At 46.1% G+C, this 27,125-nt stretch overlaps 1 protein-coding gene across 1 annotated transcript; it reads right to left on the bottom strand.

Moving 5' to 3' along the window:
• Positions 1-2,545: 2,545 nt before the first annotated feature.
• Positions 2,546-16,225, bottom strand: LOC149290463 (uncharacterized). The gene is made up of 2 exons (XM_089489340.1): positions 15,144-16,225; positions 2,546-3,700 (listed from the first exon to the last, which is right to left on the bottom strand). The coding sequence occupies exons 1-2, from the start codon at positions 16,146-16,148 to the stop codon at positions 2,546-2,548; spliced, it is 2,160 nt and encodes a 719-aa protein (XP_089345466.1). The 5' UTR covers positions 16,149-16,225.
• Between the last annotated feature and the right edge of the window lie 10,900 nt (positions 16,226-27,125).

A 27,125-nucleotide genomic window follows, 5' to 3' on the forward strand; every position in this document is an offset into this window, starting at 1 on the left:
ATGGCAAAATCAAGGTTGTCTTTTTGGGGATATATTGAGATGCAGAATCTGTGGGTACTGAGAGCTGACTGTGAAATGTTAAAAAGCAGTTGAAATCATCCCATTAAGAGAAATGCAACCCATGTAATTGGACTCATGGAGAAGTGGTCAGATGGAACCAAGGAGAATGTGTTTCTTTGGTTGGTTTCCCTGGAAAGAACTGAGAATCTTGGCCAAGGTGGGAGTTGAGTCAGTTGAGGGTGAGAGAAGGAGGAGAGACCTCAGGACAAGAGCATTTCTCTGGGTTAGTTTGCCTGTCTCCTATTTTATGTTAGTGTTTTGAGTACTGTCTTTCTTACAGTGGAACCTACTCCTGCTTTGTGAAGTTGGACTGGTTGATCTCACCTGAAAGCATCCTTCTTATTCATTCATTCCTATTGTACGTTCCTTGAACTGTATGGTTGTGTTATTTATTACATTTCATCCCACCGTTCTCCCATGGGTGGCTCTCAAGGTGGCTTAGAATACAAAATGTAGAATGAAAAAAAGCATCTTTGGGTCTCCATTAGTCCAAAATGGCTTGGAGACACACCAGCACCACCACCAGCAGCACCACAACAAGGCAATGTCACACCTTCTTCCCCTCCTTTCTTTCAATGGTCAGATCCCTGATTTTGTCACATTCCTAATTTTGCTTTAGGACTAATCTGCCCAATTTTCTTCTTTCACTGGCCAAAGACAGTGAGGCCAAAGTTGGAGATAAAGGGAACCCACCGCAGGGCCCTGTCTACGTTGCAGATGGGAGCGAGGCCATAGCTATCGCGGAACAGGAGGAAGAAGAGGAGGAAGAGCAACTGGACCAGGAAACATTTGACATTGTACGTTTTCTGCCACTCACATCATGTTGAAAACATGCAGAAAAGAGTGTCCATTGAACTCTTCTGCAGCATCACATTTTAGATGAGCTGATTTTCCTCTTTACTTAGCTGTCCAAAGCAATAGGCAAGTTTATACAAGTCTTCCCACCTTCCCTCCCACCCTTCCCTTTCACATGGCTAATGTACAGCCTCTCCTCTCCATTTGTTCCCCTCTTCAGTGCGAAGAGAAGATGCGGCCAGTCAGGAAAGCCATACAAGATCTGGACAACCCAGGCAAGGGGCGCTTGGTGGAAGAACTGGAGAATCTTATGCTCAGCTGTCTGTTGAAGATAGGCGACCACATCGGCTAGTGCTTGAAAGCTTATTCCAACAAGCAGGAAACTATACTCTGGCGAAGGTAAGCCTCACTTACTTTCCTGCCAGGCCTTTTACCATGGAATCCAATGACCCCAACGGAAAACACAGGACAGGGCTATAGAAATGGAGCTTGTTTGGCTCTTGGTGGCTCCCCTTGAGGTCCAATGGACACGGCAGATTACAGTCTGGAACATAGTTGAATGCAGGAGCAATCATGGGTCTTGGCTTCCATGTTGACCTGTTTTCAGTTTTAATACCCTCTAAGATGCTGAGTTTGAGGGATATGGTTCAGCACCGTCAATAGTTGCCTTAAAATCTGAAACTGCGCATGTGCATATACTTCCAAAGGCCCCTTCTGATCATGCACAGAAATCACCAGGGCCTTACTGCTGCTGCTGTTTATTCCACTGGCAGCCTTTGAGGGAAGGGAAGGAGCGCACCGGGGGTTCAGCAGCCTCTCCTTCCTTCCTTCCTTCCTTCCTTCCTTCCTTCCTTATTCCTCCCTTCTTTCCTTCTTTTGAGGAGATTTTGAAGAGGCCGCAATGGAGCCCAGGAAAGGCAGGAAAGGAAGACTCTGCTTTGGAAATAGCTTCTCTGTGTATACTGTATGTAGATAGATAGATAGATAGATAGATAGATAGATAGATAGATAGATGTGTGTTTGCCTCTGCTGTTCTTATGGCTGGGAATGTTGCTGAGGACTGAGGGGAGAAGAAAGGGTCAGTTTTGTGCAAATTCACAACTTCTGTGCATCAAAGAGTCCAATGTGTTGAAATAACAAAGACCTTTATTGAAAACACAGCCAGAAATTCAGTGTTTAAGCCAGAACTTCCCTCCCCAAGCCAAAGAATATACTGAAACTCCAAAACCTAAAACTCCACCTTCTACCAAACCTAGCCCCCACCTACAATTACCATCATCTATCCCCCACTATTAACCAGCCCCACTTTGCCATCCTTCTCACACGCACAATCTCTCCCCGCCCCAGACATTCGAAAAAGCTAGTTCCCTTTCTTTTACTACCGATCCCCAACTTTCTTCAGCCAACATCCCACAAATTCTGAATGCTATCATTGCTATTCTAGCTAGCTGCAATAAATCCCAGTCCCCCATCTAACTAACCTAAACCACGGCCCATAATCCCCAGCCAAATTTATAACCCAAAGTGATTATCTATACTAGTAGCAATGAAAACCTAAACTTAACAAAATATAACATAAACAGACATATGGACATAAAAACCGTACAAATAAAATCATGAGGGCCTTTTCTTAGCACTGCTGGATTGAAAAAAGATTTTTGTATTCCTTCTTTACAAAAATAAAGTTCGTTCACTGCTTGGATTTGTGTGGCTTCTCTCCTGTGTGGATTTTCTGGTGTGTCAGTAGGTGAGACTGCCGAGAAAAACAGTTCCCACAATGCTGGCATTTGTAAGGCTTCTCTCCTGAGTGGATTCTCTGGTGTGTCAGTAGGGTTGACTGCTGAGAAAAACAATTCCCACAATGCTGGCATTTGTATGGCTTCTCTCCTGAGTGGATTTTCTGGTGTGTCAGTAGGGTTGACTGCCAAGAAAAACATTTCCCACAATGCTGGCATTTGTATGGCTTCTCTCCTGAGTGGATTCTCTGGTGTGTCAGTAGGGTTGACTGCTGAAAAAAACAGTTCCCACAATGCTGGCATTTGTATGGCTTCTCTCCTGAGTGGATTCTCTGGTGTGTCAGTAGGTGGGACTGCTGAGAAAAACAGTTCCCACAATGCTGGCATTTGTAAGGCTTCTCTCCTGAGTGGATTCTCTGGTGTGTCAGTAGGGTTGACTGCTGAGAAAAACAATTCCCACAATGCTGGCATTTGTATGGCTTCTCTCCTGAGTGGATTTTCTGGTGTGTCAGTAGGGTTGACTGCCAAGAAAAACATTTCCCACAATGCTGGCATTTGTATGGCTTCTCTCCTGAGTGGATTCTCTGGTGTGTCAGTAGGGTTGACTGCTGAAAAAAACAGTTCCCACAATGCTGGCATTTGTATGGCTTCTCTCCTGAGTGGATTCTCTGGTGTGTCAGTAGGTGGGACTGCTGAGAAAAACAGTTCCCACAATGCTGGCATTTGTAAGGCTTCTCTCCTGAGTGGATTCTCTGGTGTGTCAGTAGGGTTGACTGCTGAGAAAAACAATTCCCACAATGCTGGCATTTGTATGGCTTCTCTCCTGAGTGGATTCTCTGGTGTGTCAGTAGGGTTGACTGCCAAGAAAAACATTTCCCACAATGCTGGCATTTGTATGGCTTCTCTCCTGAGTGGATTCTCTGGTGTGTCAGTAGGTGGGACTGCTGAGAAAAACAGTTCCCACAATGCTGGCATTTGTAAGGCTTCTCTCCTGAGTGGATTCTCTGGTGTGTCAGTAGGGTTGACTGCCGAGAAAAACAATTCCCACAATGCTGGCATTTGTATGGCTTCTCTCCAGTGTGGACTCTTTGATGCATGACAAGGATAGACTTGTACATAAAATGTTTCCCACAATTCTGGCAGTTGTATGGCTTCTCTGATGTGTGGACTCTCTCATGACTGACAAGTTCTTCTGTAAACAAGAATAATGACAGATAATACTGAAATTCAGAGTTAAGAGAGGAAAGTGTTAGCCCAACATTTAGCCCTACGTTCACGCCTCCCTATTTGAGATTAAATTAATAGAGTTGGAGTGGGTGACCTGAGCATGATTCTGGTGCAGGTGCCCCAAATCCATGAAATGATTATATCCTTACTCAGAGGAGCTGGCAAAGAGGAGATTGTGGGGAACTACCTTGATGTAATCAGTAGAAGCAGATAGTCATACAGACTGTTGAATAAATATTCATTTAAACATGTGTAAAAATATCTTAATTGAAAAGTGGCATCATATCCTGTGAGACGGCCAGAGAGTGCTGAGTCAGAGCACATGGCATGATGCAAGCTAACTGCAGAGGACGCTTCATAGTGTGGCATCAGGAAGTGAATCACAACCAATACAGTATACAGGTCACATGTGGATTGCTGTGGATAGGATTGAATTGTATTTGTTTATACAAGAGACAGTGAACATGATGGAAGTCAGAGAGGAGAGCTTGCAAATATTTTTTATTTTGCAACTCAAGATAAAAAACCTCCAAAGATTCAGATGAAATCAACTGTGTCTGTGACTTATTTTTAAGTGTGAAAAGTGGTCAGTGCATTACCAACACCTGTATCTGGAAATTTCTTTCCATATTCTGCTATGTTATTGATGAGCTGCATCTGGGAGCATCGTGCTCACATTGCGTTGTACATTAGCTTGTGAACGGGACTGGAATTCAGAGCCAAGAAGGACCTGAGAACCGGGGTGCTAATCCCTTATGTCTTAGGTATTTGTACCAAGCACCCATTTTATTCCATTTGATTTTGGACCATATTTTCCCCAACCAGGAAACTTTCTGAAACGATTTAAACCTTATAGAAACTCAAGTTCTGCCCACTAGCAACAATTTCAGTATAAATATACCAACTGGCTGTTCTTTAGCGTCAGTCCAGTTGCAGACAGACACTCTGTTGGTTTACATTGCTAAACACCTCAGTACACTTGCCAGCTACACTTGCCATGGGAGTTACTGATTTCTCTCACCATTCTGGACTGTCAGCACTTGGAATCAAGTTCTGTCTAGGTTATGTATTATCATTAGCAAAGCCTAACATCTCCAGTCCCACCTTTGTTACCTAGTTCTTGTTTTTGTGCGTGAACACCTATATGTGTGTGCCTGAGTGTAGAGTGCACCTGCGTCATACGCGGGCATGCCTTACACGGATTTCAGCATACACTAAAAGTCACATTGGGAAAAGGGCCGGCATGCCTCATAAGGGTTAATGGCGCCTCATTCATTTAAATAGGGCTTGGGAATATACGGAATTCGTCTAATGCCGGAAGGGGGGGGGGTCCGGAACTACTGAGGTCCCTGTTGCTCCAATCTCTCCTTTGAACTAAGTATGAAATTCCCCTAAAAGCATAGCACTTGGGGGTGTCCTCCCCAGACTCCAGCAATCAGGTAATAAAGGTCCTCTGGAATCAACCATGGAACTAAGCAAGCTCAGATTGGAAAAGAAACATTAGAGAAAAAGGGATTTTTGTGTCGCCCTTTCATCTCTTCATGGGCCAATAGTGTGATGCGGCAGCTACAAAGGCCCAAGTGATTCTAGGCTGCATCAATGCAAGAATAGTTTCTAGATCAAGGGAAGTAATAGTGCCACTCTATTCTGCTTTGGTCAGCCCTCACTTGGAATAATCCTCTGTCCAGTTCTGGGCCCCACAATTCAAAAAGGATGTTGACAAATTGGAGCATGTCCAAAGAAGAGCAACCAAAGTGGTGTAGAGTCTGGGAACTATCAAGTTCTGTGAGGAACACCTTAAAGAGCTGGTTATGTTTAGCCTGGGGAAAAGAAGATAAAGAGTGGATATTATATCCAAGTTTAAATATTTGAAAGGTTGTCATGTTGCGCAAGGAGCAAGCTTGCTTTTTGTTGCTACAGAGAAAAGGCGACACCACAATAGATGCAAGACACAGGGAAAGAGGTTCCACCTAAACATTAGGAGGAACTTTGTGACAGTAAGAGCTCTTTGACAGTGGAATATACTCCTTTAGAGTCTGGTGGAGTTCTCTCATTTGGAGGTCTTTAAAGAGAGGCTGGATGGCCATCTCTTGGGGGTGATTTGAATGTGTATTCCTGCATGGCAGAAGGGGGTTGAACTGGATGGCCCTTGTGGTCTATTCCAACTCTATGATTCTATTATTCTAGTGGAACCATAGAAACATAATAATATAGGATAAAAGGACCCTCAGTCTTTATAGAAAGAGCAATGGATTCAGGTTCCTTACCTACAGAAGCCACATTCTCATAATTGTCCATCATTACATAACTGTACAAATGTTTCTGTTTCTTTGTCAACAGATTCCATTCATCCTCAGAGAAATATACTGCCACATCTGCAAAGGTCACCTGAAATAGAAAATAGCCCTCATCCAGAGAGTGACTAAACAAAAGGGGAGGAAAGCACATGGTGCATCCGAAATATTAGTATTTCATCACTTCAGAAATCAGTCCAGGAAATAAACTTTAAATTTTGGCTGGGATATTGAGGATGGATTAGGATACTCACTATCCCAGCACATATAGTACATTTAGCCACCAAAGAATTGTGGTGCATTTAGATATTTCTTGCCAAATTTCAGAGGCAAACGTCATTTTTAATATGGGCCACTGGGCCCACCCCCAATTTAGATCCAGAGACATTCTCCCATATCCCCCAACATTTCGCAGATTGGAAAAGCAAGACATATATGGACAAGTAATCCAGAAGGGGGTGAAGATGGCCAAAGTTGTTTATGAGGAAGATCACACAAGCTAGGAAGGGCACATCAGTTTGCTTTTGCTTCAGCCTCTTGGGAAGGGCATATCCTGCCTCCTTCTTTCCTCTCCTCTCCGCACTTTTGAGTTGATGGGCTGCAAACTGAATGGCACTCAGGAACTGAAGTGAGCTGAGAAGGGGGAAAGTGGGATGGGGTATTTTTAAAAGTCCCTGAAAAAGTGGGGTGAGAGAGGCTTAACCAGGACTGTCTCTGCTAAATTGGGAGAGTATGTTCTCTGCTTGCTTTCATGAACTGGCCCAGCAGTGACACAGATGAAACTAATAGTCAAGAACCTAGACTCACCAAAGAGTTCTTGTACCTCTGCATCCTCTTTCTCTTGGAGCCCAACTCCCTCCGCTTGGCCTCTGTGTCAGCCATCAGGTGGGCAGGGGTCCTGGTGGTCTTGCACTTGGGTCACTTCCAGAAAGAGAGGCCCAAAGCCGTGTACGAAGAGGCCGAGATGAAGTTCCTGACAAAAGGGACCAGGGTTAGGATAGGCTTGGTAAGAAACCCGGCAGTGCTCAAAGACACAGAGAACGGCATCCTGCTGATGACATACGCAGGTTATATATGCCTCCTTTGGGCCGATGCAGAGGTGGGTATCCCCTTTCTCCCTGTGCCCCAAACAAAGCCCCCTGGACCTAGCATAGATTCACTGCAGTTCCCCTACACAACAGCTATTCCATGCCTTGTGAGAGTGGTGGGGGATCAGGGGATGGGGAATTGGAAAGGGCCTTGTCTATGTCCCTGTAGCTAGATGTGAAATGAGTGCATCATTTCCAGAAGTACCCAGTGGTCCTCAGAGGAAGATGTCTTCATTTTGCTTCTGGCTACAGAAACACGGCTGGATGCTTCTCTAATACCTCGCACCCGACACTCTCAGCAGGCATGGAATGGCCATGTGGGATGGCATCCACAACTCTATGGTAGGACCTGGGTCAGTGAATGGCCAGTTGTAGCCTCATTCCACCCAGAACAACACTGGAGCGTGGAGGGTTTTGCTGAGTCAGGCTGTGTGGCCTAGTGGCCCCTCATTCTCCCAAACCAGTTGCCCTCCATCCCCCAGGGAGGACCCTGGTCAGGCAGGGCAGGAAAGGAGCTCTCTCTTCTCTTCTTGCTCCACTTGCATTGTATCATGCCCTCCTCCCAGGGTTGGGGGGCATCAGAGGATTGGGCTGATGGGAAGAGAGCACCTGATTTACACATGCAGGACTAAATCCTAACCTGGAACCTATACTATGCTTTGTCCTGATAAGAGGAGAATCACTGAATCAGTTGGCATTACCTATAGTTTGACTCGCCAGTCACTTATGGGTTCAGTGGGTCTAATCTCTAGGGTTAACCAACAGGATTCATACCACCTCAGTTTTTTTAAATGAAGAAATGCTGTTTCAAAGTCACGGCTGAGAATTAGACTACTCTTTCATGTAGAGGAGGAGGAGGAGGACCTGTTTTATGTCCCACGAAGAGAAGATCTAGCTCCTGGACTGGATAAGATATGCACTACTTTACGGATCTGATCCACAGCCTCCCCTCATCATGCCCCCATCCCCATTTCGACACTGGTGAAAATAATCATTTCATTATTACAAATGAGAGTGTTCATCTAAGTTTAACTGCTGTGTTTCTGTCTGTCAGTCATAGCTAGAGCATGAGGTGTGCAGCTCCTCTCTCTGCTTGCTGAGGCCATCCAGAAATCCTTATATGTATATTTGTGTGCAGTGTTTCTGAACAGACCCATTGTCAAAATCACATTCATTTTCACTTCTTTTTGTATATTTTTAAAAGGTATGCACACCACTTGATACAATAAAATTCTATAAATGTATAGGTTTAAGATTAAAGATTGCATCCTGGATTATGCTTATTTTTGGGAAGAGAGGACATATGTAAATTCATTTTATAAACTCAGTAAAACAAATACCTCACAAAGCTCTAGTAAACAACACATACACACATATTCCCCACACAAAGGGCCATGTGTCTGGGGTCTGGAAATTTCACTTCCACCTTCTGGGAAGACAATGCTGTTAGAGAGCGAATTTGGGGCTTTATGCAGCAAAGCATGGGCTCACTCTCTCAGCTGCAGCCCTTCCACACAATCCTGGACTGTAACATTTAAACAAAGGTCCTCTTTCAGCTCCAGGAATAAAGGCCTACCTTCAGTACAAAGACACTGACTTCTGCAGCTTCAGAAAGGCCTCTTCCGCAGTCCTTTATGGCCGTAGCTTCCCTGGGTCAGAGGCTGTCTCCTCAGCCGTAGAGAAGGGTTGCTCTGAGTGCGAAGGAGGAGGAGGTCCAAGGGCTGAGGGAGGGAAGGCAATGGGAAAAGGTCAGTGCCAATGGCCATGGAGGGCAGAAGGTGACGATGCCTAGGAAACTCCTCTGAGTCCCAGCCATTCTAGGAATGAGTGGCAGGAGTGAGTCCAGGGGGCTGAGGGGGTCTCCTTTCCCAAAGGGGGAGGCAAGGACTGATGGACCCTCCCCAGCTAGGGCCCAACGGGAGGGTCTCTTTCGCAACTCTCTCTTCCAGTCCCCAAAGCCCAGGTTCCCCACTGACCCTGAGTCCCTGCCTCCCCTTCCTCTGACCCCCACTGGCCCCTTCCTTCCTTCCTTCTCCCCAAAATGGAGGGCCAGAGGCAGAAAGGGACACACTTCCTTCCTTTTGGCCCAAGGAGCCTGGCCTCCTTCTGACTCTGGAGCCTCAGGAGAGAAAGAGAGGCCTCTGTTCAACTGAGGCCTCAGAGAAAGTTCTGGAACAAGCAGCACAAAATGGTTGCCAGAATACAAAATGGCCAGGGATGGTGGGAGGGAGGGGATTCCAGCCAATCAGGGTCAGGGATGGTGGGAGGGACTGGGATTCCAGCCAATCAGGGCCAGGGATGGTGGGTGGGACTGGGATTCCAGCCAATCAAGGCCAGGGATGGGGGGAGGGACTGTGATTCCAGCCAATCAGGGCCAGGGATGGTGGGTGGGACTGGGATTCCAGCCAATCAAGGCCAGGGATGGGGGGAGGGACTGTGATTCTAGCCAATCAGGGCCAGGGATGGTGGGTGGGACTGGGACTCCAGCCAATCAGGGCCAGGGATGATGGGAGGGAGGGGATTCCAGCCAATGGCAGCCCTCAGAGTGTCCTCAGGAGGCAATCATGTGTAAAATACATATCATAAAAGCATCCCAAAGAGGGACGTAGCCAGGATTTTGGGAAGGGGGGGGGTCCAGACTAAGTGCCACCATTTTGAGAGACACAGAAAGAGGGTCTGTGTTTACCTGAGGAAAGGGCAAGAGCAGGGAGGGCTGCTCCATTGCAGCCCCATTGCCAAGGCCCCCAAGTTCATTCAGGGGAAGGAGAGGCAGGAGATCTGTCATTGCAGGGAAGGGACAAAAACCAAGCCGGGGCTGCAGGGAAGTCTTTGAGTCAGTGGAGAAGTTTGCCCTTGGAGTGAAGGGAAGGAGGGAAAGAGAAGGGGGGGGGGGAAAATCCCATTTCAAACTGGATTCGGGGGGGGGGGGATACGGAGTGGAGACTGCCTTGGTCGCCTTAGTCGATGATCTCCTTCTGAGCATCGACAAGGAAGTGTGGCCCTGCTGGTGCTCTTAGACCTCTCAGCAGCCTTTGATACCATCGACCATGGTATCCTTCTGGAGCACCTGAGGGAGCTAGGAATCAGAGGCACTGTTCTACAGTGGTTCCGGTCCTACCTCTCAGGCAGAGTCCAGATGGTGGCGCTAGGAGACAGTTGCTCTTCTAAAAGAGAGCTAAAATTTGGTGCCCCCAGGGCGCAATATTGTCTCCCATGCTGTTTAACATTTACATGAAGACGCTGGGAAAAATCATCCGGAGACATGGGGCAGGATGTTATCAGTATGCTGATGACACCCAAATATATTTTTCTGTGTCTCAGACTGATGCAGTGTCTATGGATGGCATCTCTCCTCTGAATGCCTGTCTTGGGGCGGTAATGGACTGGATGAGGGAAAACCAACTCAAGCTGAATCCAGGTAAGACGGAGGTACTTGTTATAGGAAACCCAAGCCCAGGTATGGAATTATGTGAGCCAGTTCTGGATGGGGTCACACTTCCCCTGAAAGACTCTGTCCGCAGCTTAGGGGTGCTCCTTGACTCGTCACTTCACCCGACATCTCAGGTAGATGCGACAGTCAGGAGCACTTGTTATCAGCTTCGGCTGATACGCCAGATGCGCCCCTTCCTGGAGCAGGGAGACCTTGAAACAGTTGTACATGCGCTGGTCACCTCTCAATTGGACTTCTGTAATGCACTGTATATGGGGCTACCCTTGTGCCAAGTTCAGGAACTTCAACTTGTACAAAATATGGAAGCCAGGTTAATTACAGGTACTCGTCGTAACGATCACATAACATCGGTTTGAAATCCCTTCACTGGCTGCCAATTAGTTTCTGGGCAAGGTACAAGGTGTTGGTGATTACCTTCAAAGCCCTACATGGCTTGGGTCCAGAATACTTAAGGGAACGCCTTCTTCCATACTGTCCGTCCCGCACTCTAAGGTCCTGGGGGAAGAATCTACTTCAGCCAATAAAATCTAGGCTAACCTCAGTCACCCAGAGGGCCTTTTCCATCGCAGCTCCGAAGCTATGGAAGGACCTGCCGAAGGAGATCCGTGACATTTCTACTCTTACAGCCTTTAAGAAGGCTCTTAAGACGCATCTCTTCAGGCAGGCCTTCCCTGCCTAGTTCCCTACCTAGTTCCTCTCCCCATTTACTGTGACTTATGTCACTCTGTCCACCAATTCTTCTCTTATATTAATGAGAAGAATTAAATTAAAATTAATGAAATTATATTATTGCCTCAAGAAGAAGAGCCCTCCCTCCATTTCAGGTGTCATCATCAGACCTGGGAGGGAGTGAAAAAGACAGGCCCAATTTCCATCAGGCCTAACTGTGAATTACTGTAACTAACGTCGCTCTCTTTTATTTTATTGTATTGTATTTATTTTTTGTATTTTATTTTATTGTATTCTTTATATTTTTATTGTTGTAACCCACCCAGATTCCTTGTGATTGGGCGGGCTATAAATAATCATCATCATCATCATCATCATTATCATTATTATTATTATTATGTTGTTGTTGTTGTTGTTGTTGTTTAGAAATGGAAGATGGGAGACCGGTCTGTAATTGTTCATGTCCTAGGGATCATAACACCGTTTCTTTTAAGCAAGATGGAAGAGATGCATTTATGATACATCTCAGGTGAGTCCTAAGTGCATCTCCTCCTTGGATGACCAGACATGAAGGACACAGGTCAAGAGGGCAAGTTGTCTTCTTCTCATTTCCCAGGAGCTTAACCACATCCTTAGTACTCACAGATTCAAACTGATCCAGTATGATCTCATTGACAGAGTCACTGGACACCTGACCTATGGCCTCTGCAATAATGCAATAATGCTGGCATCCAAGTCAGCTCTTATCATTTAAAGCAGGGATCCTCAAACTCCAGCCCTCCAGATTTTTTGGACTTCAGCTTCCAGAATCTCAGATCATTGGCCAAGCTGTCAGGGAGGGCATTATGAGGTAGGAAGCAAATTTGTGGATGGTGATTGGCTGAGGGCCAAAGAGGAAAGGGGAGCCTTTCTGGGGCTCTGGAAGTCTATTCAGATTGGCTGTAGAATACTGAGGTAGGAAGGAAATTTGCATGTGGATGTTGATTGGCTGAGTCTTCTGGGAGATGAAGTCCAAAACACCTGGAGGGCTGGAGTTTGAGGACCCCTGATTTAAAGCATCACAGTGAGCTGTGATAGCTCTTACAATGGGTCCTGGGAGGTGAGTACATCAGTCTGGTCCAAGATACCCCCACCTCACTTCAATAGTCCCATTATGCTTTTCTTCCCTTGGCACCTTCCTTCCTTCCTTCCTTCCTTCCTTCCTTCCTTCCTTCTCTTCCTTTCACCTCCAGCCAGGCAGAGAGTTGAGCCAAGCCAGAAGCAACCCTTTCTCTCCTCCAATTCCTCCAGGGGCCAAGGAAGGCAGCAGAGGCAAGGCAGCAGTGAGAGGGGCATGGCCAGGACTGTAGATCTTCCCCGAGCCCAGAGGACGCCAGCCAGGAGACAGCCTTCTCCCTTAACATCCCTGGCTCCCAGTGGCAGGGACGCAGTGGTGAATGGTGGGACAGATGATGCCAACTTGCTGGTACCTTTTTCCTTGTGTACTTTTATTTCATATGTTCTTAGACAGACACTTGGAGGGACATGAGCATGGGCAAGGAGAATATCATTCAGATGACGAATTGGGGGAGGGGGGGAGATTGACTGTGGAGTGGCTATACAAGATGTGCATGGTGCTCTAACAGGGTGAAATGTCGTTACAGCGGAAGGAGAGATTGATGTTTGATATCTATCTCCCCTTCCATTCATCCTGCTATCCCAAAAGAGATGGAGAGCATACCAAACCAGCCACAGAACCTTTCCCTGCTCTTGTGTAACGGCAGGTCAGTCAAAAATACAACGCAGATAGTCCAGAATCTCCTACTGGACAAAGAGGCTGACCTGGCTTGTTTCACGGAGACCTGGCTGGGTGATGATAGCTCAGCCACCTGAGCTCAGACTTTACCGGCTGGGTTCGCCATCAGTGAGCAGATAAGGGAACGTTGCTTTGGTCCATGAAAACAATCTTGCTTTGGCCAGGATACCTATCCATAAGATGGACCACATTGAATGTCTTTACCTCAGCTTAAGGACTAGGGAATGTCTGGATTCTGTTGGTTTAATGCCCACCCTGTTGCTTAACAGACTCCCTAGCGGAGCTGACACAACTGGTCTCAGAGCTGCTGCTGGAGTCGCCTAGGCTTTTAGTCCTGGACGACCTCAACATCCCCCTCGAGGCCGGTTTAAGGAACGTATCTGGTGCAGCTCAGGAGTCCATGGTCAGCATGACAAACATGGGCCTTTCCCAGATAGTCTCTGAGCCCACTCACTGTGCAGGTCATACTCTCGATATGGTCTTCTGTGCGGAACAGGCACATCCATGGGCGGAGGTAGTCAATATCTCCGCATTGTCATGGACCATGGATCATTTCCTGGTCAAGGTTGGGCTGAAGGCCACTATTCCCCCCATCGGGGTTGGAGGACCTATTAAAATGGTCCGCCCTCGAAGGTTGATGAAACCCACTAGGTTCCCAGAGGCCTTAGAGGGTTTGATGGCTGGTAATGCCTGCGATTCTGTTGAAGCTCTGGTCAATACTTGGAACAATGTTCTTACCAGAGCTATAGACACTATTGCTCCCAAGCGCCCTTTTTCAACCCTCTTCAAATTGCAGTTCATGGTATACTAAAGATCTCAAATTAATGAAGGGGGCTGGACAACGGCTAGAGCGCTTCTGGCAGAAATATGGACTGATACCTGATAAGGGTTTTTCTTAAATCCTATGTAGTAGCAATAGATGCAGCTAAGAAGTCCTTCTACTCTGCATGTACTGCATTTGCAAAGTCTCGTCCTGCAGAGCTATTCAGGATGGTAAGGGACTTGGCTCAAATGTCCCCCACCCTCAAGTCTTTGTGAGAACCTACAAAAGTCTGCTCTGATGCTTTTAATAATAACTTCGCAGACAAAATCTCTCAGATAAGAATCAATTTGGACTCTGGCTTTACGACAGAGGCGACAGGAGAAGTATCCAGACCCTCCGCTTATACAGTTCTTCTGGATGCGCCGGGGGTTCAGGAGCCTCCCCTTCCTTCCCTCATTTCTTCCTTTGAGGAAACCAAAATGGAGCCCAAGGTGCAGAGCTGGAAAGTCAGGAAAGGAAGGATCTAGTTTGGAAATATAGCTGTCCCTGTATATTTGTGTTTGTGTGTGTTTGCCTCTGCTGTTCTTATGGCTGGGAATGGAGCTGAGGACTGAGGACAAAAGAAAGGGTCAGTTTTGGGCAAATGCAGAACTTCTGTGCATCAAAGAGTCCAATGTGTTGAAATAGCAAAGAACTTTATTGAGAACACACAGAAATTCAGTGTTTAAGACAGAACTGCCCACTCCAATACAAACAATACATTAAAACACCAAAACCTAAAACATTACCCTCTTCTAAACCTAGCCCCCACATCCAATTCCCACAGTCTATGCTCTGCAGGTAACAAGGACCCTTTGCCATTCCCACAAACTAACCCTTTCTGTTAATACTGGCCTCCAACCTTCTTAGGCCAAAATCCCACAAATTGCAAAAGCTATCATTCCCATAACTAATAAAGCCAGCTGTAACAAATCCCAACCCCCCATCTACTTAACCTATACCATGACCCACAATCCCCAGCCAAATATACAACCCAAAGTAATTTTCTATACTATTAGCAATGAAAACCTAATCTTAACAAAGTTTAACTTTAAAACATAAACAGACATATGGACAGACAAACCTTACAAACAATATCACAAGGGCCTTTTTTGGACTTTTGGATTGAAAATGTATTTTTTGTATTTGTTATTGACAAATATAATGTTAGTTCACTACTGAGATTTTTGTGGCTTCTCTCCTGTGTGGACTCTCTGATGTGTCACTAGGTATGACTTAGAAGAAAAACATTTCCCACAATGCTGGCATTTGTATGGCTTCTCTCCTGTGTGGATTCTCTGGTGTTTCAATAGGTTTGATTTCAATGAAAAACATTTCCCACAATGTTGGCATTTGTATGGCTTCTCTCCTGTGTGGACTCTCTGATGTATCACTAGGTCTGACTTCTGAGGAAAACATTTCCCACAATGTTGGCATTTGTATGGCTTCTCTCCTGTGTGGACTCTCTGATGTTTCACTAGGTTTGACTTCTGAGAAAAACCTTTCCCACAACGCTGGCATTTGTATGGCTTCTCTCCTGTGTGGACTCTCTGATGTTTCACTAGGTCTGACTTCTGAAGAAAACCTTTCCCACAACGCTGGCATTTGTATGACTTCTCTCCTGTGTGGACTCTCTGATGTGTCACTAGGACTGACTTCTGAGAAAAATATTTCCCACAATGCTGGCATTTGTATGGCTTCTCTCCTGTGTGGACTCTCTGATGTTTCACTAGGTTTGACTTCTGAGAAAAACCTTTCCCACAACGCTGGCATTTGTATGACTTCTCTCCTGTGTGGACTCTCTGATGTGTCACTAGGACTGACTTCTGAGGAAAACATTTCCCACAATGCTGGCATTTGTATGGCTTCTCTCCTGTGTGGACTCTCTGATGTTTCACTAGGTTTGACTTCTGAGAAAAACCTTTCCCACAACGCTGGCATTTGTATGACTTCTCTCCTGTGTGGACTCTCTGATGTTTCACTAGGTCTGACTTCTGAAGAAAACCTTTCCCACAACGCTGGCATTTGTATGACTTCTCTCCTGTGTGGACTCTCTGATGCATCACTAAGTGTGACATCTGGGAAAAACACTTCCCACAATGCTGGCATTTGTATGGCTTCTCTCCTGTGTGGACTCTCTGATGTTTCACTAGGTCAGACTTCCAGGAAAAACATTTCCCACAGTGCTGGCATTTGTATGGCTTCTCTCTGGTGTGGACTCTTCGATGCATGACAAGGATTGACTTGTAAGCAAAATATTTCCCACAATGCTGGCATTTATGTGACTTCTTTCCTGTGTGGACTCTCTCATGACTCAAATGTTTTTCTGTAAAGAAGGACAATGACAGATGAGACTCAAAATCAGACTTAAGGGTGGAGGGTGTTGCCACATGATTTAGCCCTCATTAACCTCTCCTTATTTGCGATTAAATTAATAAAGTTGCTGTGAGTAACTTAAGTATGGCCCTGCTGCTTATGCCCCTAAACCCATTGAATGGTTGTATCCTTACTCATAGGAGCTAGCAAAAAATGGGACTGCCTTGAGGGAATCAGTGGAAGCAGATAGTCAAAGGACTGTTGAAAAAATATTCCATGAAACATGTGCAAAAATACTTTGATTGACAGGTGGCATCATATCCTGTGAGACTGCCATAGAGTCCTGAGTCAGAGCCCATGGCATGATGGAAGCTAACTGCAGAGGTCCCTTCATGCTGTTTCGCACCAGGAGATGACTCACAACCAATACAATATACAGCTCACATGCACATTGGTGTGGATTGGATTGGAGTTGTGTGTATAAGGGATGGTGAAGTTGATGGAAGTCGGAGAGGATTATTTTGTATTATTTTGCAACTCAAAATAGAGAACCTCCAAGGACCTGAATGAAATCTACTGTGTCTGTGACTTATCTTTAAGTGTGGAAAGTGGTCAGTGTATTGCCAATACCTACATCTATTTATTTGCTTCCATACTCTCCTATGCTATTTTTGAGTTGTATCTGGGAGTGTCACCCTCAGATTGCAGTGTACATTGGCTTGTGAACATGGTCAAAATTCAGAGCCAACAAGGACCTTAGAGGCGGTGTGCTAATCCCTTTTGTCTGAGGTATTTGCATCAAAGACCCAATGCATTCAATTCGGTTTCACGCCATGCTTTCCCCACACATGAAATATGCTAAAGTGATATAAACCTTTCTGAACCCTCAGTTTCTGCCCCCAAGCAACAATTTCAATATAAATATCAGCCCCAACTTGCTGTTCTTTGGTGTCAGTCCAGTTACAGACAGACACTCTTTTTTTTCATGGCTAAGCACCTAAATGCACCAACCCCAATTGTCAAAGGAACTACTGACCTCTTCCCAACCAAATCCTCAGCAATTTGAATAAAGGTCTGGATAGATGACGTGTCACCATTAACAAAGCCTTACATCTATTCACCACTCCCACCTTTGTTACCTAGTTCTTGCATGTGTGTGTAAACACTTATATATTTCAAATGGCTCTGAAGATCTGTTTGATTCAGGACTTGCTATAGCTGAGCTGAATCTAGAGGTCACTATTGCCCCAGTAAACCTAATTCATTCTATTGAGCTAAGTACCAAATTCCCCTAAAAGCATAGCACTTGTGGGTGTCCACCCAGACTCCAGCATTTTGGGTAAAAAAGGATGTCTTGAATCAACCATGGAGCTAAGCAAAAGAAACATTAGAGAAAAAGGAGTTTTTGTGTCCCCTTTCCTCCCTTCATAGATGTTACACATAACTGCTAAATGGAACCCCTAAATATGTCTGAAAAGAAGGATTTGAGCTGGTTCTCACCAGCTCACTCAACCCAGTTCTTAAAATCTGTCAGTTTGGTGGCTGCCTCCCAATCCCCAAGGCCTCTCTCCTGGCCCTTCCCAGAAGTCCCTTCCTCTCCGCACAGAACTAGGCGATCCTGGCTTTGCTCCTGCCTTCCCCTCCTGGCTCCCAGAGGCCTGATCCCCTTCACTTTCTCCCTCTGCTCTCCAACCTTGCCTCTTGCCCATCTGCACTGCTTTACCATTTCACCTTCCGCATCTCTTCCCTGCCTTTATGTTTTTCACATTGCCACCATCTCTCTATCACAGACACACACCCACAGAGTGTGATGCACAAAAGGGACACTTTGAGGTCATTTCTTGGCAAGACAATTAATATACGACTAATGCATTAGGAAAGGCAGAAAAAGGGGTCCGGGACCTTGTTTCTGATATTAGTGAGGGTCAAATGCAAGGGAGAATCCTTAAAACAACCTTAAGACATCTCTAAGACAGGGATGGACTGCTGTAGGGAAGTGGGGTGGTCACATTGGACCCCAGTGGATCTCAGGGGCAACCCCACATTGTGTCGCCTAAAAATATGGCCTAATGTTTTGCCCCTCAATATCCCACAGCATCCCTTTGGGGAAGTGGAGGCCATTTTGCCACTGTTGGGCCCTCTCTGATCCATTGCAGGGCCAAGGGAGGCCTTTTTCCCATGAAGCCTCTCCAGAGCCTCAAAAGGCTGGAAGAAGAGCCACAAAAGCCAGGAAACTTGCTCAGGAAAGGGCTGAGGACTATTTAGGGGCAAAAAGCATTAATCTCCCTGGCTCCTTCCCACAAAATTCCAGAATTGGCAGTTTAGGATTGGATATTTAGAATCCTTACAAAGTGGAGAACAATAGTGCCTCACTAAAAATAGAAATTCCAAGATTCCACAGGAAGTTGTTATGACAATTAAATTACGTGTGAAAGCGAACTAGGAATGGTAGTAGAGCACAAGTTGAACATGTGTCAAGAGTGTGATGCAGCAGCTAAAAAGGCCAATGTGATCCTAGGCTGTATCAATAGGAGTATAGTGTCAAGATCAAGGGAAGTAATAGTGCCACTCTATTCTGTTTTGGTCAGGGCTCACTTGCAATAATCCTGTGTCCAGTTCTGGGCACCACAATTCAAATAGATGTTGAGAAGCTGGAGCATGTCCAGAGGAGGGAAACCAAAATGGTCAACGGTCTGGAAACCATGCTCTCTGAGGAACGACTTAGGGAGCTGGGTATGTTTAGCTGGGAGAAGAGAAGGTTAAGACTGGATATGACAGCCCTGTTCAAATATTTGAAGAGATGTCATATTCTGGATGGAGCAGGCTTGCTTTCTGCTACTCCAGAGAAAAGGACATGGAACAATGGATGCAAGCCACAGGGACAAGAGATTCCACTTAAACTTTAGGAGGAACTTCCTGAGAGTAAGAGCTCTTCAACAGTGGAATATACTCCCTCAGAGTTTGGTGGAGCCTCTTTCTTTGGAGGTCTTTAAACAGAGGCTGGATAGCCATCTCTCAGGGGTGCTTTGAATGTCTATTCCTGCATGGCAGAAGATTGAACCGGATGATCCTTGTGGTCTATTTCAACTCTTTGATTCTATAATTCTAAAGTGGAATCATAGCGCTCTGACAGTAAATTATGAAAGGACCCTCAGTCTTCAGAGGAAGGGCAATGGATTCAGGTTCCTTACCCACAGAGGCCACATTCTCGTAATTCTCCATCATTACAGAACTATACATAACTTTCTGCTTTTTTGTCAACAGTTTCCATTCCTCCTCAGTGAAATATACTGCCACATCCACAAAGGTCACCTGCAACAGAAAATAGATCTTATCCAGAGAGTGACTAAACAAAAGGGGAGGAAAGCACATGGTGCATTGCAATTATTTTTTCAACAATTCACAATTTAGTCCAGGAAATAAACTTTACATTCTGCAAACAAACAAAAAGCTACAGCCTTTGAGATCCAGTTTGTCTCTAATCCTTTCAATGTAATATATAATATAATAAACAATATAATTTAGGCCATTTCTGGAATATTATTGATTGATTAAGATACTGACTATCCCAACATGTATATTAGATATAGTCACCAATGAATTATAGTTCATTTAGTCATATCTCACCTAATTTCAGAGGCAAATTTCACTTTAAAAAAAACAGTTCTGGGGAGTACTCTGGGCTTTAGGGCCACTGGGCCCACCTTCAACTAAGTCCAGAGATATTCTTCCATATCCCCCAGCATTTCACAGACTGGGAAAGCAAGACTCATGTGGAAAAGCAACATCAAAATGGGGTCAAGATGGCCAAAGTTGTTAATGATAAAGATCACACAAGCGAGGAAAGGTACAGCAGTTTGCTTTTGCCTCTGACTCCTGGCAAGGGCAAGACCCTGCTCCCTTCTCTCCTCCCCTCTTTTGAATTGATGGGATGCACACTCTTTTGAACTTGAAACACATTTTGCAGCAACTGAACTGACCTGAGGCGAAGGGGGAAAGTGGAAGGAGGACAGTGAAATAGGACATTTTCAAAGCCCCTGAAAAAATGAGGTGACAGAGGAATAACCAGGACATTCTCTGCCAAACTGGGACAGTATGTTCTCTGCTTGCTTTCATGAGCCGGCCCAGACACAGATGAAAGTAAAAGTCAGGATGGCAACTTACCAAAGAGTTGTTGTTCCTTGGCAGCCTCTTTCTGTTGGAGCCCAGCTCCCTCTGCTTGGCCTTTGTGTCGGCCATCAGGTGGGCGAGGGGTCTTGGTGGCCCTGCACTTTGGTCACTTCCAGCAAAGGATACTCCAAAGGCGTATACAAGGGGTCCAAGATGAAGTTCCTGAGAAAAGAGACCAGGATTAGGCTTGGTTTGGCTAGAAACCCTGCAGCACTCAAAGTCACTGAGATCAGCATCCTGCTGGTGACATACGCAGATGACTAATGTCTCCTTTGGTCCAATGCAGAGGTGGGCATCCCCTTCCTCCCTCTGCACCAAACAAAGCCCCCTGGAACTAGCACAGACTCACTGCAGCTCCCCTACACAACAGTTACTCCATGCCTTGTGAGAGTGGCTGGGGATCAGGGAATAGGGAAATGGACAAGGTCCTGACTATGTCCTAATAGCTAGATGTGAAATGAGTGCATTATCTCCTGCAGAGGTCCCCAGTGGCCCTCAGAGGAAGATTTCTTCATTTTGCTTCTGACTACAGAAACACAGCTGGATGTTTCTCTAATGCCTCACACCCAACAGTCTCACCAGGCATAGAATGGCCATGAGGGATGGCTTCCACAACTCTATGGTAGGACCTGGATCAGTGAATGGCCAGTTGTAGCCTGATTCCACCTGGAGAAACAATGGAGCAGGGGTAGGCGACCTGCGGCCCGTGGGCCGGATGCGGCCCGGCGAGGCCTTGGGACCGGCCCCAGCCCGGTCCTGCCGCCAATTGCTGCCAGGGCCTTTGGCGTCTCACGCGAGGGGCATGGTGGGGCAATTGTCTATAGAAGCCTCAGAAACATGCATTTATCTTAACATTTTTTAAAAAAATCAGCAAATTTTTTCGCGTGTCCTCCATTTTTTATTTTAAAAGTGCCCTCCATTTGAAAATTTTGTCCTACATTTGTCCCGGTTTATTTATTTATTTAATTTTTTAAAAATTATTTAATTATTTGTTTTTTGGCTTCGGCCCCCCAGTTGTCTGAGGGACAGCAACCCGGCCCCCGGCTCAAAAGGGTTGCCTACCCTTGCAATGGAGCATAGAGGGTTCTGCTGGGTCAGGCTGTCTGGCCTGTTGGTTCCTCATACTCCCGATGGTCGAATCAGCAGAACTCTCTATGCTCCAGTGTTGCTCTGGGAGGAATGGGTCTACAGCTGGCCATTCACTAGGGAGGCCTCCCGTCAAGAAGGGCAGGAAAGGAGCTCTCTCTTCCCAGGTTGTTCCCCTTCCATGTGATCCAGATTTCCTCCCAGGATCAGGGGGCACCAGAGGATTGAGCTGATGGGAAGGGAGCACCCAATTCCCATGGCAAACTTCGGCATGCAGAGAAGTCACAATTCTGAGAGTGTCTCTGCCCATGTGGAGAGTGCCCATTTTCCACACTGTTGCCTGTCCATCTTGTCTTGGGAATATCCTGTTCTAGCCACATGCAGACCTAAATCCTAGCCTGTATCCTATGCCTAGTCCTGATCAGAGTAGAATCACTGAATCAATTGGATTTATCTATATGTTGACTCACCAGTCACTTATGGGTTCAGTAGGTCTGCTCTCTGGGGTTAACCAACAGGATAAAGGACTCCTCAGATTTTTTAAATGCAGGGATGCAAATTTTTAATGCTATTTCATCATCACTGATGAGAATTTGACTTCTCTTTCACAAAGAGGAGGAGGGGGAGGACCTGCTGTATGTCCCAGGTGGAGAAGCTCTAGCTCTTGGGCTGGATGATACATGCTTTACTTTACAGACCAAATCCACGCCCTCCCATCATCATGGCCCCCTCCCCATTTAGACACTGGTCAAAATAATTATTTTATTTTTGCAAATGAGACTATTTCTCTAAGCTTAACTGCTGTGTTTGTCTATGTCAGTCATAGCAGGATCAAGAAGTGTGTACTTGCTCCCTCTGCTTGCTAAAGCCACATAGAAATTGAGGCATGTACATTTGTGTGCATTGTTTCGGAATGGATCTATTGTCAAAATCACAATTTCTTCACTTTTCCTTGTATATTTTTTAAAAAGATGCACACTACTGAATGTGTTGCACTTGATATAACAAAAATCTATAAATGTATAGTTTATGAATGAACATTGCACCCTGAATTATACTCATTTTGGGGAAGTGAAGACATATGTAAATTCTTTTTATAAACGAAAGACGTCATGCCAGACAAACCTGATCTCTTTTTTTGATAAAATTACCAGCTTGTTAGATGAAGGGAATGCTGTGGATATAGTATATCTTGATTTCAGTAAGGCCTTTGACAAAGTTCCCCATGACATTCTTGCAAACAAGCTTGTGAAATGTGGGCTAGACAAGGCAACTGTCACATGGATTTGTAATTGGTTGACCGGCCGAACCGAAAGGGTGCTCAACAATGGCTCCTTTTCATCCTGGAGAGAAATGACCAGTGGGGTCCCACAGGGCTCTGTCTTGGGCCCAGTGTTATTCAACATCTTTATCAATGACCTGGATGACAGAACTGGGGGCATACTTATCAAATTTGCAGATGACACCAAATTAGGAGGAGTAGCTAATACTCCAGAGGACAGGATCAAGATTCAAAATGACCTGAACAGACTAGAAAACTGGGCCATAGCTAACAAAATGAAATTCAACACGGAGAAATGTAAGGTACTGCACTTAGGGCGGAAAAACGAAAAGCACAGATATAGGATGGAGGACACCTGGCTGAATGAAACTACATGTGAAAGGGTAGTAGACCATAAGTTGAACATGAGTCAACAGTGCAATGCGGCAGCTAACAAGGCCAATGCGATTTTAGGCTGCATCAATAGAAGTATAGTGTCTAGATCAAAGGAAGTCATAGTGCCACTATATTCTGCTCTGGTCAGGCCCCACCTGGAATATTGTGTTCAGCTCTGGGCACCACAATTCAAAAAAGGACACTGAGAAACTGGAGTGTGTCCAAAGGAGGGTGACTAAAATGGTGAAAGGTCTGGAAACCTTGCCCTATGAGGAACGACTCAGGGAGCTGAGGATGTTTAGCCTGGAGAAAAGAAGGTTAAGAGGTGATATGATAGCCCTGTTCAAATATTTAAAGGGATGTCATATTGAGGAGGGAGCAAGCTTGTTTTCTGCTGCTCCAGAGACTAGGACCCGGAGCAATGGATGCAAACTGCAGGAAAAAAGATTCCACCTCAACATTAGGAGGAACTTCCTGACAGTAAGGGCTGTTCGACACTGGAACACACTTCCTCGGAGTGTAGTGGAGTCTCCTTCCTTGGAGGTCTTCAAGCAGAGGCTGGATGGCCATCTGTCGGGGATGCTTTGATTGTGATTTCCTGCATGGCAGGGGGTTGGACTGAATGGCCCTTGTGGTCTCTTCCAACTCTACTATTCTATGATTCTATGATTCTAATATGTCACAAAGTTCTAGTGAAGACAACATACAAACACAGTCCCCATAAAAAGGAATCACTGGCGCACTGTGTGTCTGGGTCTGGATATCTCACTTCCACCTTCTGGGAAGACAATGCTGCTAGAGACGGAATTTGGGGCTTTATGCCTGCAAAGCCTGGGCTCAGTCTCTCAGCTACAGCCCTTCCACACAATCCTGGACTGAACCATTTAAACAAAGATCCTCTTTCAGCTCCAGGAATAAAGCCCTACCTTCAGTAGAAAGACCCTGATTCCTTCAGCACCAGAAAGGCCTCTTCTGCAGTCCTTTATATCTGGAGCTTCCCTGGGTCAGAGGCTGTCTCCTCAGCCGTAGAGAAGGGTTGCTCTGAGTGCGAAGGAGGAGGAGGTCCACAGGGCTGAGGGAGGGAAGGCAATGGGGAAAAGATCAGCGCCAATGGCCATGGAGGGCAGAAGGTGACCATGCCTAGGAAACTCCTCTGAGTCCCAGCCCTAGGAATGAGTGGCAGGAGTGAGTCCACAGGGCTGAGGGGGTCTCCTTTCCCAAAGGGGGAGGCAAGGACCGGTGGGATCCTCCCCAGCTAGAGCCCAAAGTGAGGGTCTCTTTCCTACCTCTCTCTCCCAGCCCCCAAAGCCCAGCCTCCTCACTGGCCCTGAGTCCCTGCCTCCCTTCCTCAGACCCCCACAGACCCCTCCCCCCCTCCCTTCCTTCCTTCCTTCGCCCCCAAAATGGAGGGCCAGAAGCACAAAGGGACACACTTCCTTCCTTTTGGCCCAAGGAGCCTGGCCTCCTTCTCTCTCTGGAGCCTCAGGAGAGAAAGAGGAGCCTCGGTTCAACTGAGGCCTCAGAGAAGGTTCTGGAACATTATTCCCCACAATCACAAGCAGCACAAAATGGCTGCTGGGAAGACAAAATGGCCTCCTGAGTCTCAGCGCTTTGCAGTTGGCAGTTTGAGGCCTTCAGGGAACCCAAAATGGAGGATGAAAGGGCCTCAAAGTCAGAAGGGCCCCAAATAGGATTTCTGATCCTAAAGAAAAGATTTCCTGATGGCACCCGATGGCTGTGAGAACACAAAAAGTCCCCAAACAGGATTTGCAAACCTTCACAACACCTAAACATTTTCCTGATGCTATTGAAAGGAGGAACCTCTTCCCCTCCTTAATTACAATCAATAGTGAAAGATATTAATATTGCTATTAAGAGTGCCCATCGTCCACAACCCAGCTCAGGTCTTGACTGCTCAGGGAGGCCAGTCCAGCTGCAGATGGCCCTCCGTCTGTCCGTCCGTCCTCCTTTCCTTCTGCATTCCTCCTCTTTTCCCCAGCATCAGCCCCTTTCCCAAGAAGGCTGCATCCGCACTATAGAAAGAAGGCACTTTGACACTGCTTTAACCACTCAGTGCTATGGAATCCTGGGATTTTACCTTTCGACACTTAGCCTTCTCTGCCAGAGATCTCTCATGCCCCAACAAACTACAAGTCCCAGGATTCCATAGGATGGAAGCAGGAGAGTTAAAGCGGTTTCAAAGCGGATTATTTCTGTAGTGCAAATACAGCGGGAGTCGGTTGTAAAAGGATAGAAGCAGCCCATTCTTGTTTTTACTCTGCTAATAATGGTTTTCCTTTCAAAAAAGATGAGCAGTTTGCCTTTCAGTCTGATCTTTATTCTTATTCTTCTTGTTTGTTTGTATGTTTGTTTGTTTCATTCTTGGTAATGAGTTATTCTGATCTGTCTCCTTCCTTCTTGTCTGAAAATCTATTAATAAGGAAACTGGGGAGACTTTTTAAACCTCCCAAAGGAGCTCCTTTTCGCCTTTTTGGGGGACTAGCCTCCTCTTAGAAGCCAAAGCCCAGTGTTTGTGAAGAATAAGAATAAGGCTTATATTAAAACTATCCTCCCCATTTCTGATCCCTTTTAAAACCCATGATCCCCAGAAGGAGCAGAGCTGTGTAATAAAAAAACCCTCTCAGAAAAGAGACACAAAAGACACACAAAGAGACACACTTCCTTCCTTTTGGCCCAAGGAGCCTGGCCTCCTTCTGACTCTGGAGCCTCAGGAGAGAAAGAGAAGCCTCTGTTCAACTGAGGCTCAGAGAAGGTTCCAGAACATTGTTCCCCACAATCACAAGCAGCACATAATGGCCGCTGGAAAGACAAAATGGCTGCCAGAACACAAAATGGCCTCCTGAGTCTCAGCGCTTGGCAGTTGTCAGTTTGAGGCCTTCAGGGGAGAGAGAGAGACTGAGGGGAAGAGAGGAAGGAGGTCCTGGAGGGAGGGGGCCTTGGGAGATATAGGGCCTTCCTGAGATATTCGGGGTTTGCTTCCTAACAAAGGGGTTTCTGTCCTCATAAAGGATTTGGGGCAAACTGGATCTGAAAGGCAGTAGTAGCCTTTTCTCTTGCCAATGGGACTTAAAGTGTATTTCCTGGACTGAATCTCCCAGCATCCACATGGCCAGAAAGAGGAGAGGTCCTGCCCTGCAGTAAGGCCCCTCCAGTCCCTCTGAACTAGGACTACAACTCCCATGTCTTCTTGACCAGACACACTGGCAATAGCTCGCTTTCTTTCTCTTGTTGTGGTTGCATGCTTTCAAGTTGTTTTGACTTATGGAGACCCTGTGGGAAGCTCTTCTCAGGCTTTTCTTGGCAAGATTTGTCCAGAAGTGGTTTTGCAAATGCCTACCTCTGAGGCTGAGAGAGTGTGACTTGCCTAAGGTCACTCAATGGGTTTCTATAGCCAAGAGGGCATTCGAACCCTGGTCTCCAGGGTCATAGTCCAGTGCTCCAGCCACTAAAATACACTGTCTTTTTCGTGAGGCTTTGTTGTTTTTGTGGAGTGGCTCCAAGTCTTTGCCGACTTCTGGGGAGCCTCTCCTGGGGTTTTCTTGGCAAGAGTTGTTCAGAGGTGGTTTGCCATTGCCTTCCCTGAGGCCGAGAGAGTGTGACTTCTTGCCCAAGGGACCCAGCTGGTTTCATGGTGGACTGGGGCAGTGGACCGTGGCCTCCAGAGTTGTAAGCAACATTCAAACCACTGCACCACACTGCCTCCCATTCCCATGTACAACTTGAGAAATAAGTGCAGACTTTTTTCTGTTCTTCATCTGTGTCTTCAAGTCGTTTCCGACTTATGGCAACCGTAAGGCAAATTTATCATGGGGTTTCCTTGGCAGGTTTCTTCAGAGAGGGGTTGCCATTGCCATCCTCTGAGGTTGAGAGAGTGTGACTTGCCAAGGGTCACCTAAGTCCAAAACACACTGCAGCAATAATCCAGTCTGAGACGGATTTAACTGCCCTGACTCAGTCC

The sequence above is a fragment of the Sceloporus occidentalis genome, unplaced genomic scaffold (genome assembly GCF_023333645.1).
Source record: "Sceloporus occidentalis isolate IW3139 unplaced genomic scaffold, rSceOcc1.0.p SCAF_39, whole genome shotgun sequence".
NCBI lineage: Eukaryota > Metazoa > Chordata > Lepidosauria > Squamata > Phrynosomatidae > Sceloporus > Sceloporus occidentalis.

Excerpts from the sequence above, each read along its gene's own strand:
- LOC149290463 (XM_089489340.1), bottom strand. The coding sequence starts at position 16,148 with ATGCATCGAAGAGTCCACACCAGAGAGAAGCCATACAAATGCCAGCAC. Across the intron at positions 3,701-15,143 it reads TTTCTTCTAAGTCATACCTA|TCTATCCTTGTCATGCATCA; the intron begins GTGACACATCAG and ends TTTATGTACAAG.